The following is an 18246-nucleotide window of genomic DNA, read 5'->3' on the forward strand; positions in this document are numbered from 1 at the left end:
CCAGGTGTGAGTAACGGAAGCAGAGAAACAAGCTGTGTACTTTTTAGAAGACCTAGAGACACCAGTGCACCCTTCACTGAGCTCAACCTTCCAGGTGCTCCTACCCGCTGCGTGTAAGAGATACCAAGCCACAGGAGAAAGAGCAAGATGTGGCAAGGGGTGCAAGGGATCGGGAATGGCTGTGCACCACAGGCAAAATAGTCAGAAAGGTTCCAAGACCCATAAAAACAAATTTGACTTAATAAAACTGATAATGTTCAGCACACAGCTCTGTCAAACAGATGAGGGAGATGGAGAAAGGGAAGCCGATTACTGTACTTTAGTGAGCATTCACAAAACATGTTACTTTCGAATAGCACCAGCATTTGGTTGCACCTAGAAACCCAACACCAGCAATTATAGCCATATTCTCTTCTCTCTGTCTTCCTAAGATGAAACCATACTCTGAAAGTTGACTCAGTGTCACAAATGACTGAGCTGGTGTGAAGAATATCAGTAACATCACCAGAGAAACAAGGAGGAATTTTACATCTATTCATTGGTGCTGTGCCTTCTCAGGAACAAATAAGGATACATTAGGGAAAAGCAACACAAATGCACAGCTTTAAGGAGAACACTTTTGTTTCCTCCACCAATGGAAAAGCCAATGCTGTCAGAAAGCTCTTATCAGTAACCCAACATTCAATGCGAAAGAAAAAATACACTTTTTTTTTTTTCCAAAGCAACACATTTAAATTTCCACTGAAATTGAGTTATAGATTCTCCTTAATTACGTTTAATTTTTAAAAGGCAAAAAAATAAAAATAATTCTGTGCACTGGATCTGTTTCAAGGAACTAGAACATACTGCTTTGTGTCTCACCACATCTGAGTAAGGGAGATAAAATAGGTAAAAAAGGACAAGGATTAAGGCACCAAGACCAAGCAGCCTTCCCCAAATCTTACGGAAAGCTTGTGGCATAACTGGAAACCAGCCTTAGGAAATCTGACTCCCCTTAACACATTGTAAAAGAGGTAGATAATACAACCTTCCAGTTCACTTTGCCTAACTTAAAGTCAGCTTAAAAGGAAAAATGGCTTTATTCTGTACATTTACTTTTAGTAGTACATTAGGACGATTGAAAGAATGACAAATGTCTCTGATGCTGCCAGTGCTTATAATTCTATTCTGAATTCAGTTCTCTAACAGTGTTTTTCTTAAACATGTAGTTTCTGGAGCCATGTAATGACATGAAAATTACAGCAACAAAAATTGCTTAATAGTTACCCAGGATAGCAAACACAAACTGGAAAGACTCAGAAACCAGATGGCTCATAAATATGTTTGGTTTAATTTGATGATTTTTAACCCTGTCTTGTGATGTGAAACCTGAGCTTGGAAAGTTTAGGTACCAGAAAAAAAATGGTGCTTGCTGAGCCAAGCTCAGAAAGACTAAGCAAGGTACTTTCACCTGTCACTTCTCACCAGCTTTGTTTCTTGCTCCTTCATGTGTTTGAGTCACCAAGAATAAAAGGACACGCTTAAGAGTATTCTTAAATGTAGCTGACCTTTTTTTTTTTTTTTTTTTTTTTTGAAAACTCACTGGGAGCACTCCTGTGTGTGGTGGACCTTACAAAACATTTTGTGTATAAGATTGAAGCCTGGGCCCAAAACTATTATACTGTCTTCCTTTTAGATGATAAACATAAACCCCAGCTCTCCACCTTCAGAACAGATTCAGTCCTATCCCTAATTGTTTCAGAGCACCTCCTCTAACAACAGTCTGTACATGGTATGGGGTCAAAGCTGAGAACAGACTATTTTGTCTGAAAGTCTAAGGGGAAGACTTGAAGGCCACACAACAACATGGTTACCTCTTACTCCTCAGTACTGCAGCATCGATAGGATTCAGACTACTAGTCTGAATTTTGTGTCCCCTAAAACTGTTAAAAGCTTTGATAACTGGATGCTAAAAGCTAACAAGGTCCAAAAATGAGGAATTGTCATAAATAGAACTAGATAGCTAACAACATTTTCCTATTTAGTAAAACACGATTGTAGGTATTTTCACAGTGGTAGAAATTCATACGGGAGTTGTCAGCTTGCTGACATCTAGCTGACAAGGCTGACATCGAGCACTTGCTTCCTTGCAAGGGAACGGAAAGCAGACATCACTAAGCTACATAAGGGTGTGTTCACATAGTCTAAGTTCAGGTACCTAACCCTACAGGTTAGTTTCACAAGACACTTATTTCAATGACTGGGGGAAAAGATTCAGAAAAAACCCAATGGCTTAAGAGTTTCCCAAAACACTTGCTCCCCCACCCCTTCCTCTGGCCCCACTGGGAGACTGACTCCCTTCTTGTCCTTCCTCAGCAATCACCATCTCTTCAATTGTATCTACACAAACCCTATAGAGTCACACTGTAATTGGACCATTGAAGTGATTTACAAAAAAAAAAAAAAAAAAAAAAAAGAAGCAAGAAAGCTAGCTTTTAACCGAGACAATTTCAAAGCATCCCTACAATCTGACTGACACTGCTAAGATGAGACCATGCTGCCACTTGGGGGTTGGCTGGAGAGGTGGAGGTGGGCATGAATGCTGGAGAGCGGAGCTAAACATCACCTCAACGTTGACCTTCTTCATGTTTGCTCAGTCTCAAGAGCCCAAATAAATCCAGCAGAAGAATCAGCAGTTCTATGTTTCAGATTCTACATTTACTTGACATAAGGCACTCCCCATCATTCTCAGTGGAAAAATGTCAGTAACATTATTAATTGGGCTGTTGCTTCTTGTCAATCCTCCTTCTTGCAGCCACAAAACAGTTTCTATCAGTAATGAAATAAGTTCTCTAGCTCATTCTGCATGTACCCTGGTACTGCAATGAATGTAAATTCTACTGAAGATTAATTAAAAAAAACCCCAACATTAGCTACATTTACCACAGCTGATAGCCTGTACAGTCACATGCCACATAAGTCCCTGCAAAATGGTAATCTATATATTAAATATATAATTAAAATACCATCACAAACAGTCATGAGCAACTCCTGAGTATTGTACAGTTTTGGATAACTGCATCCACCAAGAAAAGTGTGGAAGACACCTTGTTTAAAGCAAAGCTTTTTTTTATATCTTTTCAGGTCCTAAAATAAGTGGAAAAATTATTCTCCATCAGGAGAAAAACCCACCAGATTAAACCAGATTTTTGCTTTTATTAATATTCATGCATATATGTATGCAGGAAGGCACATAAGAGAGGAAAAAATGTTTGGGTATTACAATGGTGAGGCAAGAAATAAAAAGAAAGTTATGCCCTGTCCAAAACTTATCAAGAAATCAAAAATGCAAATAGCTTTTAGAGAGGAAACTAAATGCTTGTGTCTAATCAGACCAATCTAGCACAGCTCTAGGTGAGGTGAAAAGAGCTAGACCTGCGTAAGTTTTTTGGTTTTCTATCCACCTGAATAGCCAGAATATAAGCCCTTTGAAATAACTAACTAAATAAAAGTCAGCTTGGTTTATTCACCTTGTCTGGCTTATAATTAATTCACAAGGTTATTTTTTGCAAATTTTACTGACTTTCAAATTTCTTCTCTAGGATTTTGACAAACTGACAAACCCAATCTGTCAAACTCTGGGGAAGTTTAAACTCTTCTAAGAACCTGATAGATCTTGAATGGCCAGGAGGCATGTGGGACTTCAAGAAAGTTGGAAAAAAATGGTGATAGCAAGTATTCTGCAATGACTATGCTATCAGGGCTTATAAGATCATAAAGTCCAGTGTCTCATTAAAATCTAGGCTGAATGTTAGCCTGCATGGGGTTAAAGACAGCTTCTTTCAGAGGTTTTAAATACTTTTTGGGCTCCTGTAGTGACTGTAAACACAGAAAATGCTCCTGTTGTGAATTACATACTTTAAAAGTGTTACTCATGTAAAGAGATCTGGACTCCAGCACAGTACTCATCAAAATGCCATAGAGCAAACTCTAAAAACATCTTAAAGACCAAGGAAATTTCAAGCAGACATGCTTTTCTATGATTCTATTTGCTGAAGTCAAAATAGCAAACATGTAGTAATCACTCAGAGCTCAGCAGGAAAGAAAAATTATATGTAGCAGATACTTGGAAAATTAAAATTGCAGTTAAAGATAACAACAGAAAATAATAAAAAAAAATCAAGACACCTAAGGTATTAGAAGCGTGTAAGTATAATCGTTCATGTTCCTTACATTGTCTAAAATATTAGTCAAGACACCAGGGTCTGCAAAACTGCCAAATAAACTATCCAATGAAGCAAACCAGTTTTTCAGTTCAGTTCCAGTTTTAATTCAGCTTTGCCTGAGGTTGCTCAGGTTCAGACTGACAGCTGCTAACACCTTTTATTTTGGTAATCCCAAACCACACTGGCTGGGCTCATGGTCTCCACTGGCGGAGTTCCTCCATCCTGCTCCTCTGCCCAGCACTGGCCACCTCCCACCCCTCTCCACGTATACCAAGTTTCCTCGTGCCTCCCTAAGGCCAGGAAAGTGGAGCAGAAGTTGTGAGGCAGAGCTACAAAGGGGAGTGCCTGAGCACTCAGAGTTCACCCTCAGCAAGTAGGAAAAGGTCTTCGTCACAGCCGCAGAGCCACTGAAACCAGCTCTGCATTGCCGCATGGAAGCAAGCACTTGTGAGGGTCCCACGGGGAAGCAGAAACTGGATGCGAAACTGCTCAGAAGCTCACCGTGGTTTGAGGTTGCTCCCGTGCCGGGGGCATCTCTGCTGTGGGAAGCAAGATTTCAGCGAACTGTGACTCTGAAGCAGTAACCTATCTAGTTCAGTTCTCACTCAGGTTCCAATATGACTGCCAGTATTGGGTCGGTTCTGATTCAAGGCAGGAAAAAGGTTTCAGTTTGGGTTTTGTTTGACTCTGAGATAGCACAAAAACTCATCACCATGACAATGCAGGAACAGACACTTCTCACCTCCTGCACTTTATTTTGTGCACTAAAACACCATGATATCGCCCCACGTCACTTCCTAGTGTGGCTCTCACTTGGTTACTTTATCACTCCTATGTTTTTAATATATAAATATGTATCTCCGTAATCATAGACACAGGGGAGAGGTGTGGATGCTTTAACCCCAGAAAGTTTGGCTGTTTATACCCTCAAACACATGCTGTGCTACAGACTGGGGGAAGAAAAAAAACCTAAGTGAGCAACTGAAATGCATGAATAAATGCATAATTCTTGGCTGATATGCCAAAGCGTATGGGATTTCAGATACCAATTAGCTGAAAATCTGTGATGTCTTATTAACAGACATGGCTCTCCCATTACATAGGGCAAAAGTTAAGATGCGTTGCAAGGACAGATCTGTGCTTTTTGGAAAGACTTCAGCTTTTAATCCTATACTTCAGTCTCATTCTTGACTACCTTTAACTCTGATGAGCCTGCTGTGTGAACAGATGTCTCTTCTGGTTTTTTAAACTCAGTCAGTGCCATTGTCAGGGAGTTTCTTTCCTTCATCTAGAATAAAATAGTTCAGTTGGAAGGGACCTATGGCGATCATGTAGTACAACTGCCTAAAATAAATATAAAGCCAATTAGAAATTTGAACAAGTTTTTCACCGACAAGTGGAAGAAAAGGTTGTACAGAATTGTGTAAAGTTTCATGTTTTTCCAGCCAGCTTTATGTTAAGGAGCACATAGAGAAAACCAACCCGAAATTCTCCTAAAAAGATGAAACCTGGCCTGTGGATGAGCATCTTACTGAAATTCTGAGTTCTTTATCTCCTCAATGCACATGGCAGAGTTGCTTTTTCTAGGTGAGGAAGACTGAAAGGTCATCTCTGTTTCCTTTTATGTCATTTCTCTGTTTTCATTACTCCTCATGGGGCCAGTTGTGCTGGAATCACACACACTGGAAGAAGCTGCAGTGTGGAGATACGTCACCTTGAGGAAAGCTCTTAGAAACAGCACACCTGAGGGAGGCAAAATGCTTCAATGATGCCCTGCCACTTGCTTGGGAGCTGTGGTCCTTTAGGCAGTGCAGAGACCCGGGGAGGTCCTGATGCCACATTAGCTCAGTTGTAAATGTCTTACACGCTGAGCTCCCCTCTTGCACATCGGGCATAAAAAGGTAGGAATCTGGCATTCCCCAGGCGTGATGGTGCTGAACCAGTCCCAATCTGACCCAAAGGCTCTACATGTTCCTCCTGCGCATACATAACCCACCAGTGTGATCCATCACCCCTCTCACAAGAGATCTCGGTTCTCCCTGTTCACTCAAAGCACATCTGTCAGACTAGCTGCAAGTCACCTCTTATCAAACACCTCAACTCACCACTGTTTCAAGCTGGCCTGCCATGGGTTTCATCTTTGTGCACACCCTGTCCTGCTGATAACAGGCCACATCAAAGCACTGGGTTTGTTACACGCCAGGAGAGGAGACAAGCAGGGGAGCAATTATAATGGAACGGGAGGAAGAGGAATTGTAAAAGGAAGGACTGATGCTGAGAGACAGGAAAAGACTATAAGCCTGATCCGATTAATTAACATAATTAATGTCATTATTTTCTCCTCTGATTTAAGCATTCAATACAGAAATCATGCTTACTCGTAAGAGTGTCAGATAAAAGTCTCCAGATACAGAAAGCAAGATGTTGCCCTGCTGTAACTGTATTCCCACAGAGGTCCATCAATTTGCGTTAACTAAGAACCCCATGGATTCCTTCCTCTCCATTTATTTCTGGAAAGAGCTCACCTGCCTCTCTTCTCAGCAGCTGCTTTGTGCTTCTGCTTTTACTAAAGATTTGCAAAAAGTTCAGGTGATCTTTGTTTCCTTTATTTATGAGGAATTTAACGCAATACTAAGCTACAAACAACAGTACCAGCCATTGTGCATATGTGCAGTAATTAATATCAGCCTGAGGACAGCCATCTGCATGCATAAATCCAGGTACAAATTGGTATGTGGCATCGCAAGATAACTGAGCAGCTTTAATACAGGATTTTCCAAGTTACTGGCAAGCCCAAAGAAATAATAAAAAACCTCCATAGGTCAACTTCGAAATTTTTCACCAGTTTTATAAAATTGCAAAGACCAACACATTTAAGGCAATGTTTAACATTTCCTGTCAAAACAGGATTTAAGATTTTTGAATAAAAGACTTCTCTAAGCAAAAGTTTTAATTAAAAAAAACCAAACACATTAAAACAGCTAGACTCATTTGAACGTCTCAATATGAACTAAGTGGTGCACACACAAAACAAACCTCCATACCTAACAGCTCAAAACCTAGACCACTTTATAAAGATTTTAGTGTCGCCATTAGCATCTTTCACTGAAATTAATTCAAGATGAAAATTTCTCTCCACTGTAGTCACAGACATCACAGATGCACTTCCACACATGAGTACAGCCAGCGCGCACCCCATCACACATACAAGCAGGCTGCAGACAGGCACCCTCCTGTGTATCTGTTCAGGACTCTGGGGGGCGGGAGAGGAATGCTTTCAAAACATCACTGGAGCAAGGCATCCTCTTCTCCAACTTTGATCTTATGGACCAATTAGAAACTGTGAAACTATGTAAGATTGACAGAAAGATGGATTTCTGATCACAAGACATTGTCTTCGGCTCTAAAGTAACAGGATACGTGCCTCACTACCTGATTTCTTCCTCCTCCACCGTAGTCCTCCCTCTTGATGTAGTTTACAAATCCCCAGTGTTTGCATGTACTCCCCGACTGTGGGATTCCCATATATCTATCCTATCCTTTTCCACTGTAATTCAAAGGGTCCTCAACTTTGTAATGTCTGTGACTTAAAAAGAGGTGTCCTTTTTTTATTTCAAGGCATCCTCCCAATGTTTGACTTTCAGTGACAGTCATAGTGCCTTGAATTGCATATCTGGACCGGGCATGGGATCTGTAGATATGCTGTCATTTGCACAGTAAAGGATCGTGGACCTAACTCCTGAGAAAAATTTCAAGGATCATCCGGTGCTGTCCTGGTGGAAGTGAAAATACTGAAACCACTACTGTACCTGTATGCTACTTTGAGCGGAGATAGGCACAAGAAGAAGAAAATAAGGGAGAAGTTCTTCAAAGAGGAGCCAAAAGAGAATTTAAGCTCCATCCCTTCCACTCTTGCACGCTCTCCTCTAGACAGACAAAGGGATACACAAAGCAGTAAAGGTTTGTCTAAGTGAGATAGATGTGCTGGTTTATTTTAAGTTGGCTTACAACAGAATGAGGTACTCCTATACAAGCATCTTCATGTATGTGTGGATGGGTTAAACTTAAACCAGCTTATACTCACTCTGTAACACAGGCCAGCTCAATTCTGAGAGGCAGACAAACCCAAGGAGAGGAAGAAAACCTTCCGGGCTTCTGGAAACCGTTAGACAAATGCAAGGAGGAAGTAGCACCCAGGAACGGGGCGTTCACCATTGCCTTGCTGATATACCATTCCACAAACAAACAAAAGGCTGGCTGTCTTACTCCTAAACCTGCCATCAACCTCCCTATACCTCTCTGCCTGAGAAAAGATTCAATGAAACCCAAAACCATAACTATTCCTCAGGCTGAAATTAATAAGATACCCTATTCTGTGACAGCTCCACTACAAGTATTGGAAAGGGCTCTAAAGAAAGACTTGACAAAATGCCTTAACTAATATTATCTCAAGAACTGTGGTTATACTCAATAGCTGTGCTCTGAGTAATGACATAAACATGACTGCACTTTTGGAAAGGTGCTTGAGGTTTGCCCGGGACATATGTTGTGCTGTAATTTTGCAGATAATTTGCCCTCCACACCCAGAGGCAAGAGCACGACATCCAGCCAAGCACAACCCCGTTTTTCACAGAGGAGAAAAGGACTGACCTACCCCCCTCCCCCAAGCTCAAGTAATCAAAGGAAAATCATCCAATATGAAGACTCAAAGCAATGCTGGTGCTTAAAATACAAAGAAAATTCTCCCACACATTCATCTGGTGGCTTTTTTCACCTTCTTCCTAGCCGTCTCCTGAGATCTGAGGCTAGTGTACAACATCAGCCTCCAAATAACTGTGAAGTTGCTTTGACACTGTGCACTGAGTCCATTCTGGTTTTGTGGTGTTTTGGGGGGGCTCTTTTACTGAGTTTGGTTTGTTGGGTTTTTTTCCTGCTGTTGTTCTCTACAACTTTCTGAATTTTCTCAGGGAGTCTTAATTTTTGCACCAAAAGGAGTTCTGACCTCCTCCAGGTGCCAAAAATTTTCAGTGGATGGGAACTCTGAAGTTACCCTTTTAGGATGCGGCTCATTAGAGAGGCATATGCCTGTCAGTAGAACAAAAGAGAGAAAAGTGGACCTGTAAATTCCCTCATCATCAAGACTTTGGGCTTTCCAAATACAGAAGGAAATGTAAATCTATGCTGAGAATATGGTCCAGGAAAACTTCCTCAGTGGAAACACAAGTGGTTTTTAAAATAGTTGACTGCAGAGTCTAAGAGCTGACCATAACAACCAGTGAGACAAGCAACCCCCATGTGAAGATTGTGACTGCAGCTACACAGTTAAATTCTCATGCATCCAAGTCTCTCCCTGGGTGATTGAGATTACTTTTGGCAGAAGACTGGACAGAGATTGTAAAATGTTCATTTGTTTTCATTTAGCTCTTTACTTACTCTCTCTGAAACACACCTTTTTTTATCTCTGTCCTAATACAGTCATGCTTCAAATCACAGACTTGGAGATACAGCAAATATAATGACTATTCCTTACACTAACCTTACTTGCATGTTGAAAGTCACTCCACCAAAAACACTGGGATGATACTTAGCAGCTCTTGATGAGACCACATGCCATGAGAACTGAGGCTGTGGGACACACAGCTCTGCTTGCATGGGGTACACTTGCCCTGGCACCTTTTGACAGTAAAGCAATCTCCTCCCAATAGGAATAATAGCCCAGAAAAACCCTAAAATCAAAAACTCTGTGCTATGCCTTGGCATTCAATTACAAATAGAAATAAACAATGAAACCTGCTTAAAAAAATGATGTCCCAGCATGTCATCATATAAAAGAAAATTATATATATAATGTTCAGCATTTAGCCAGAGACAGCGAATTTCACTGCATTAGCAAAAGCAAGCTGTAGCACCCAACAACCTGTTTGCCTTACCTCCTTCCCTGCCTGGAAGTAATATGATTTGTTACACGGAGAAATACAGAAGTGTCTCCTGATCCTTGTCTAAGGGTCAAGATGATGTCCCTGTCTCTGCTCTGGGGGTACTATTGTAACTTCAGCCCTCTGAGAAGTTCAGCATGTTCTGATACAGGTTTTTCTCTCCTAATTTTCATAAAAAGTTTGCTTGCCACTGTGTACATATAGTAAATGTATCCCACTCCTACCTTCTCCCATCATTGCTTGCACGCATGCTGCCCTTCCTAACTTCTATTACTGCAGCTTCCCTCCTAACATCTCCCTCCTTCTCTCCTACTGTTATTTCATTCCTCTTCCTGCATTTCAGAACCGAAGCTGACAATGGCAGAGAGGCACAAAGATTCCTTTCAAAACTCAGCCTGAGCACCGCTCTCTAGGTGGGAGCTCAAAACTCCATCTTTCATAGTCCCGACACCTTCTTCTCCCTTTATCTGTCTCCCTCATCTCTCTCCTTAGACAAAGCATCTTCTCCAAACTACACCTTTTGCTGTAAGCAACCTTCACTACTCCTGGAGCATTACTTTCTCCCACCTGTCCAAAATAGTCCCAGAGAAAGCAATATAGTAATTAGAGAAGCAAAATGGTCCTGGGGCTTAGCTGTTAATTTCAGGCTGAACCCTTGTACGGTGACAGTGCCTGCTTCCAGCCCAAGAGCCTCGGTCAGCAGCAGCCTTTCTAAAACTACGGATCACCTATTCGATTCAGGGAACAAAATTTACTTACAATCAATAACCATAAAGATTCATCTTCCCACATGTCACCTAGTTTATATGTTTCATGCCAAAACAGTCTTCCCCCTCTCCTTCCCCCCTCCCCCACTGTTTTGAAAATAATTCTTTACCGGTTTTAAAAGGAAAAGGGAATGGGCAATGAAATAAGTCTGCGTCCCTGGGCATAAGAGGAAGTTTGCACCATAAGGAGATGGGGGGAAGAAAAATAAGTGACTTACCCACAGTCAGGACCCACAGCAGGAGCTGTGGGAGCCGGTTCATGGCCCTGCGGGGTACGGACAGGTCCGAGCCGGGTGCGCGGCTCTGGAGGGGACGTGCCCGGCTCTTCCTGCGGGCTCCGCAGGAGCTCTGAGGCTGGGCTCGGGCTCCTGCTGCCTTGGAGGAGAATTCCCACCTCCTGCTCAGCAAGGCTCGCATAGGTCCTAGAGCCACCCCCCCTTCCTTCCTTCCCTCCTCCTCCTCCTCCCTTTTTGCATAGCGCTCCTGCACGATCAGCACATCCATAAGGCAGTTGTTTCAGACATGAACGCATCCATCTATAAATTTTTTAGGCATTAGTATTCACTAGGAAAAGCTGAATTCAGCATCTTACTGGGTTGTTCCCCCTTCTCAGTCTTCCCTTGCAGCTACCTCAATGACACACATGAGACACACGGACTGTCTGGACCAAACTCAGCTCATATTTAAGACGAGAGAGAAGATTCCCTTGGCCTGGAAGTGCTTTCACTGACCGCCCTGAGAGAGAAATCAGAACTATTTACACAACCTAGCTACCCGCCTTTCTTAACTTCACATATAACCACTTAACCCCTGAGCAAGGCAGCTTCAGTTGGTGAGACATAGAACAGGGACCTGCAACACAGAAGGCGTAAGTTCTCTGTCTGCAAACTTGTGCATTCACTTTTAATCACTTTACTTGTTAAACTCCTTTTTCTTCTGGTCCATCAGCATTTCAATTATATGAGTTTACTCTGCCTTCAATTTGTTTGCATGTGGGTTTTTCCTTCACAGGGAGTTTATTTTAAAACAGCTATTCTTTTTGTAATCAGAATAGATTATTTCTAATTAATTCTCCATGTGGATACCCTTACTCTGGATAAGGAGTGCTTTAGTCTGAATTAGCATAATTTATTGTGGCTGTGGGCTACAATAATTCAGATTGGAAACTGTTGTGAATTTAACAGGGAGTACCCAACTCTTGAGTAAAATACCATTCGTGCTGTAGGCACTGGAGAAATTTGGAACTGACATGAATTAAAGCCCTGCTAGGACTGGTGTGTCTGGCACTTTCAAGGCAGAGGCCTGCATTCCATTTTAATTGTGGTTCACAGATTAGACTAAAAATTTACTTAACCTTCTGTGAATTTTCCACTGAAGATTATGAAAAGTATGCAGTGCTCAAGGGTAGAATTTGCTTTTGTATCATAACCATATATTTGGATTTCCATATTTGTTCTTTTTTCAGCAACATATTGCCATTTTCAAAAGATTTAGAGAGGCATATTTCTGAACACAACATGGATGATTTGGAAGAAAACATCATTCTGAGGCTTTCCTCTATGGCCACATCAATTATAAAAGTATGGTAGCAAGAAAGACAGGCATTATTGGTTGCTTATTAACTAAGTTTATATAAGCTGTCCCCCAAGCACAGTAATAGACCAAGAATAGTGTGTGTTCCTACCCAAGACAAAAAATAATTTAAAAAAAAAAGGCTGCCAGCTTTCCATTTCTTCATAAATAACTTTCTTGGCTGAGGCTCTGGGACTGCAAAGCGGGTAATTTTTTACTCCAATTGGTAAAAAAGTATAGGCACCTCAGTAATTTCTGTACTTGCCTAAACCCTCCTATGAACAGAAATGCAAAAAATCTCTGTCTGCAAGGAACTGGTAGCAGCAGTAGAGACAGACAAAATAACACTGTTTCTGACACTACTCAGTTTTAAAGCAGTTCATGTTTTCCATGGTTTTCAGTTAGTTTGGCCAAGATAGATGAATTCTGAGGCTCATTACAGAAATGCGAAGCATTCTGTAGAAATGAAATAGATGCATGTGATGCTTTTAAGCAGAGAGTAAAAGCAGAGAAGAAGGTGACTAATCTCTGACTGACTGGCTCATTACCCAGTTTTGAGGGTTTGAGTCCTGGCTCAGAAAAGTAAACCCTGGTCTACTGGAAGGTCCGCAGTTAATCCTCGGCAAGGTAATCTACATCTGTCAAGTAAAAGAAGTCACCCAGTCCAGACAAAAGCTGATATTCTAGGGAATCAAAATTTTAAAGATAAAGGACAGGAAAAAAAAATGCTTCACAGTGAAAAACACAAGAAGATATGCAGAGTATGAAAACTACGGAAGTCAGAATAATGCCCAGCATTTGGAAGCAGGTGCATGAACTACAAGCAAATGCCACTCACCAGCAGTTTACAAGCGGTACAAGAGCATTCATAGCAAGAAACAGAACCCCACAACAACAAGAGAATGACAGCAACACCACTAATTCGGAGGAAATCTCTGTAGAAGTAATTAGGAGCAATGGACAATGCTGCATCAGCAGAGAACTGAACTGTTAGTCTGGAAGCGGCTGTGACAATTACATGCTTTTAAGTTGGGCACTGATGCACAAGCTAGAGTACTGCCAGGATCTGGATACCAGCAATTGAAAAAACCTGCTGGTCTTAAATAATGATACGATCTCTGGCTCAGCAACTCAGAACAACTGACTGGAGCCCAGAAGAGGGAAGCAGATATGCTTATCCTATTCTTGATACATTCTTCTGAAGGCATCCATTATTGACCACTGTTCAAACACAACACAGAGGGCAGCACAGAATTTGATCTAACCCTGTAACATCTTAAAAACGTTCAGATCAGGGTTGTAAGACAAGTTCCCACCATGCTACCAAGAAAGTTCCTCAAAACTGAAGGGAGATGAGGTAGAAACACTTACCCGCTGAGCAAGCAGAGCTCCAGCAATGGGGTCTACTCACTGCCAGAAAAAAGATGGAGTTTTCACTTATATGTACACTCAGGAGGCAAAAATTTTAAACAGTGGAAAATATTCCCCATATACAAGAAGAAAGCACTGGAGAGGTGATTGATACCAAATGCATTTCTACACTGGGTGGAAAGTAAAGCAAATGTTCACCTAGCTTCAACACCTTCTCTGGGAGATACTGTTCCCTTCTGGGCTGTGCACTTCATAGAAAGATACAGCACATTTCTGACAGCATATACAGTACAAAAGTCTGTATCATGGCATTTTGATCTAAGAAAAATATGAGAAAAATGCAGTCAGAGACTTCATAAACCTTGCATGGAAAACAAGCTGTAGGGCAAAAGCTAAACAAATACCATGCAAATTCTTTATGGTGGAAATAATATCCAGCAGATCAAGGTGAATGTGGCAAGAAGACATAGACTGGCCACACTAAGATGAAGCAGTACAGACTCACTTGAAACACAAAATATGTAAAGAAATGTGTGCTCAGTCAACCTGCCTCAGCATCTTGAATGCTGCTTTATAAAACTGTCTAACATGCATAGGATTTAACTGTTAGAAAAACATCTGGAAATCTGGAGGCATTAACCAAAGATGGCCCAGTCAGAGATAAGGTATCTAAGTGCAAAATTAACTTGTCCTCGCACTCTTCTACTGAGAATATTGATAATTTTTTCAAAGTTGTGTAGTCAGACTTGGAGAGCAGTCACTTATCCATAAAAGAAATTGGGTGTTAGTGTACATAAATAAAGAAGCTTTGGCTTTACTCCATAGCCATTAAAGCTTCACGTCTTCATGCATGGAAGAACTGTGTGAGCTAAAAGTGATCATAAAACTCTTTACAGCCTAAGGGACCTGGTAATTCTCAGCCTAACCTTTCCCACAAGCAAAAAGACTACAGAAGTATTTTGGTTTCAAATATATGATTGCAATGTTGCATAAAAACTAAGCAAGATCTGATGGTGGTTAGACACATGGTCTCTGGAGTACTTGACAAAAGAACTATGAAGCAAAAATATCCAGAACCAGATTTTATATCTGTTACACACACAAGCTCTTTAAAAAAATATCTATCTGGTGTCAGACAAAATGTGAACTTTGATTGCTGCAGATGTTGCTGATGGCAAACCCCTGCAGAAAGTAATTGTGGCCAGTGTTACAGATAACATTAGTTGCTCCAAATGTTGCATAATAGCTAATAGAGTGGCTTCACCCTTTAAAATTATAATAGGTAATAAAGGGTTAAATTTAATTGTTAAATGCGACTTTGTTTCAATGCATATGAAAACCTCAGACATCAGGGAAAAAAAGTGTTTAAAATGACATGCACAGAATCATTTAGGGATTTAAAATCTAAACATAGGACCAATGATATTTTACACCAGTCTCAGATAAGCGGCAAGTTGGAGGAAATTGTTGTTATGTTTGTTGCATAGGCCAGACGGAGTGGTAAAGATGTAGGTGGTATAAGGGGGGGGGGTGGGGAAAGTAATCCCCCAGAGCAAAGTAGGTATAGATTTGTCACTGCTGGCTGGGATAAAACCAACTTCTTTGTGTCCCAGACTATCAAATTCAGTCCCGCGTAGAAGAAAATATATCAGAATAGAATAGAATAGAATAGAATAGAATAGAATAGAATAGAATAGACTATTTCAGTTGGAAGGGGCCTACAATGACCACCTAGTCCAACTGCCTGACCAATTCTGGGCTGACCAAGTTAAAGCATGTTATTAAGGGCGTTGTCCAAATGCCTGTTGAACACTGACAGGCTTGGGGCATCGACCACCTCTCTAGGAAGCCTGTTCCAGTGTTTGATCACCCTCTCGGTGAAGAAATGCTGCCTCATGTCCAGTCTAAACCTCCCCTGGTGCAGCTTTGAGCCAGTCCCACTTGTCCTATCGCTGGATACCAGGGAGAAGAGCTCAGCACCTCCCTCCCCACTTTCCCTCCTCAGGAAACTGTAGAGAGCAATGAGGTCTCCCCTCAGCCTCCCTTTCTCCAAACTAGACAAGCCCAAAGCCCTTAGCTGCTCCTCACAGGCCATGCCTTCTAGCCCTTTCACCAGCTTTGTTGCCCTCCTCTGGACACATTCAAGGACCTTCACATCCTTCTTGTATTGTAGGGCCCAGAGCTGCACCCAATACCCCAGGTGAGGCTGCACCAATGCTGAATACAGTGGGGTAATGCCCTCTCTTGACCGGCTGGTTACGCTGTGTTTGATGCACCCCGGGATGCAGTTTGCCCTCCGGGCTGCCAGGGCACAGGAGTTATTTGTGCACGTCTTGCTGTATTTTAGAGTACCTGTGTTAGTAATGTCTGACAACAGGACACCTTTAATGAACATGAGTTTTAGCAGTTTGCAGTGAAGTACGTATAAGGCATGTCACTACAAGTCCCCATTATTTCCAGTACTACAGGTCGGTAGAAAGCAGTGTCAAAATAATAAAGCACCTACTAATGAAAAATGATAGAATCCATATTCAGCACTGTTAAATCAAAGCATGGCACCAGCAAAGCATGGCTTGTCATGTGCTGACATTTCATTCAATGGAAAATTGAAAATGAGAGTGCCTGTGCTACCAGAAATGGATGTCAAGCACCCCTAGGGACGTGTAGATATCTAAGGAGACAGGTAAGGAAAAACAGCAGTCCAAAAACGACTTGGAGTACCTGGAGCTCCTGCCATTTGCCCAAGACAGAAAGCTCATAACTGTGAAGGCGAAAGAGTAGGAAGGCAGCCAAGACAGTTCGAGAGTCATAGGAGTGTGTCACACAAGAAAACTGATGAAGAAAAAGGCCACTCTGTGAGTCAGTTGCTGTGTAACAATCACAGGAAACTGCTTTCTGACGTGCCTGGTATGTACAATTAGCATCAATGAACCCATCAGCATCTGTCAACATATATAACCACAACTTACTAAGAGCCTGCGGATGCAAAAGCACACTCTTCTTTCAATAGCACCTTAAGCTCACAGACCACCTGAATGACACACAATTTCTTTTAGAGATCCTGGGCTTAAATCACACATCATATCCCATGGCAGCGGCTGGACCATCTGCTCTAGCAGCAACATCACAAGACTGATATGGGAAGAAAGGTGGCACTCGGTCTTTCTTTTAAGGGCCCCAATGTCACCTAGTACAGGAAACAGGTGTGAGGGATAGCCTGAGTTGTGTGTGGTACAAAACCCTGGCCACAGAACAACTTTTCATTGAGCTGTAAGGGGGTTGAAAAAGTGGCATGGGTATCAATATTTACCCTTCTCTTAAACCAGGACACCATTTCTACTGTTTTCACTACTTGTCTCTTTTTCCCCTTCCTCTATGATGCATTTCAGGTGCTTCATTTCTGCTTGCGTCCTACTAAGTCTTTGCTTCCAGCTGCTATTTCTGACCCTCCAGGTCAGGGCTGAGAAACTGGATCCTTTTGATGATCCAACAGCCACAAACAGGCCTGATTTATGCTCTATTCCTTATTCATCCTTTCTGTAATGCCACTTAAGAAAATGTTTCTATGTTCCTCTGATTACTGTCTTTCACTTTGCTTATTTTTACTGCACTTTTTGGAAGCATTGCTTTAGAAGATGGAAAACTCTCCTGTCATGTCTGCACAGAGCTTTCTGCCTTTCAGTGCTAGATACCAGCTCTCCCTTAGAAGCAACAGGAAACTGTAGTTCCACCACTCTGAGACAGATGCTTTAAATAGCTTCATTTCTCAGTGTGATTTTCCAAAAAAAAGTCCAAAATCTTGAACTTCTCCTAGAGACTTCAACGTTTTAGGAGTTATATGACCATCTGATGTTTATACAACAGTCTCTTCCAACCAAGATGGAGTTAAGCAAAATAGTTTAAGGTCCTTATACCCATACAAACTTCATCTGTAGCCATGAGGCAGCATAAACTGCATTCTGGTTCCTGAACATCCTTCTCCTTCCCTGCACAGGGCAGTAGAGTTCTCATGTGGTGTCCAGATATCTCACTTCTTTCTTTCAAATTTACATTGTTTCTCACAGGATACTCTCTCACATGGCTACCAGCTGGCATAGGATGACATCCAGTGTATGAGGTGACTCCAGCTGTAAATTACCAGACTTCGATTGCTATTTATGCCACCTAGGCAAGTTTGCAGGACCAAACCCAATCTGCTAGTGCCCTACCTTAAGGCAGAAATAAATTCAAAATAAGCATGCAGAGGAGCTGGGCAACCTTCTAGATTCCAGGCCAGGCAGAAAGAAACAGACCCCAAACTGGGATCCTCTGATATGGGGAGAGACTGTTTTACCCCTAAGAAGCTCAGTTTGAAAAAAACTATGCAAGCAAGCCTCAGAAGTGATGGCTGCAAAA

At 41.7% G+C, this 18246-nt stretch overlaps 1 protein-coding gene across 1 annotated transcript in view; it reads right to left on the reverse strand.

The window, feature by feature from the left end:
- The window catches only part of LTK (leukocyte receptor tyrosine kinase), a 108360-nt gene extending 97152 nt beyond the window's left edge, over nucleotides 1-11208 (reverse strand). The window contains exon 1 of the mRNA XM_054828571.1: nucleotides 11127-11208. Coding sequence (XP_054684546.1) covers nucleotides 11127-11169 — 43 coding nt within the window. The 5' untranslated portion in view covers nucleotides 11170-11208. The remainder of the gene's footprint in view (nucleotides 1-11126) is intronic.
- Between the last annotated feature and the right edge of the window lie 7038 nt (nucleotides 11209-18246).

This window comes from Grus americana, chromosome 5 (genome assembly GCF_028858705.1).
Source record: "Grus americana isolate bGruAme1 chromosome 5, bGruAme1.mat, whole genome shotgun sequence".
NCBI classification, from domain to species: domain Eukaryota; kingdom Metazoa; phylum Chordata; class Aves; order Gruiformes; family Gruidae; genus Grus; species Grus americana.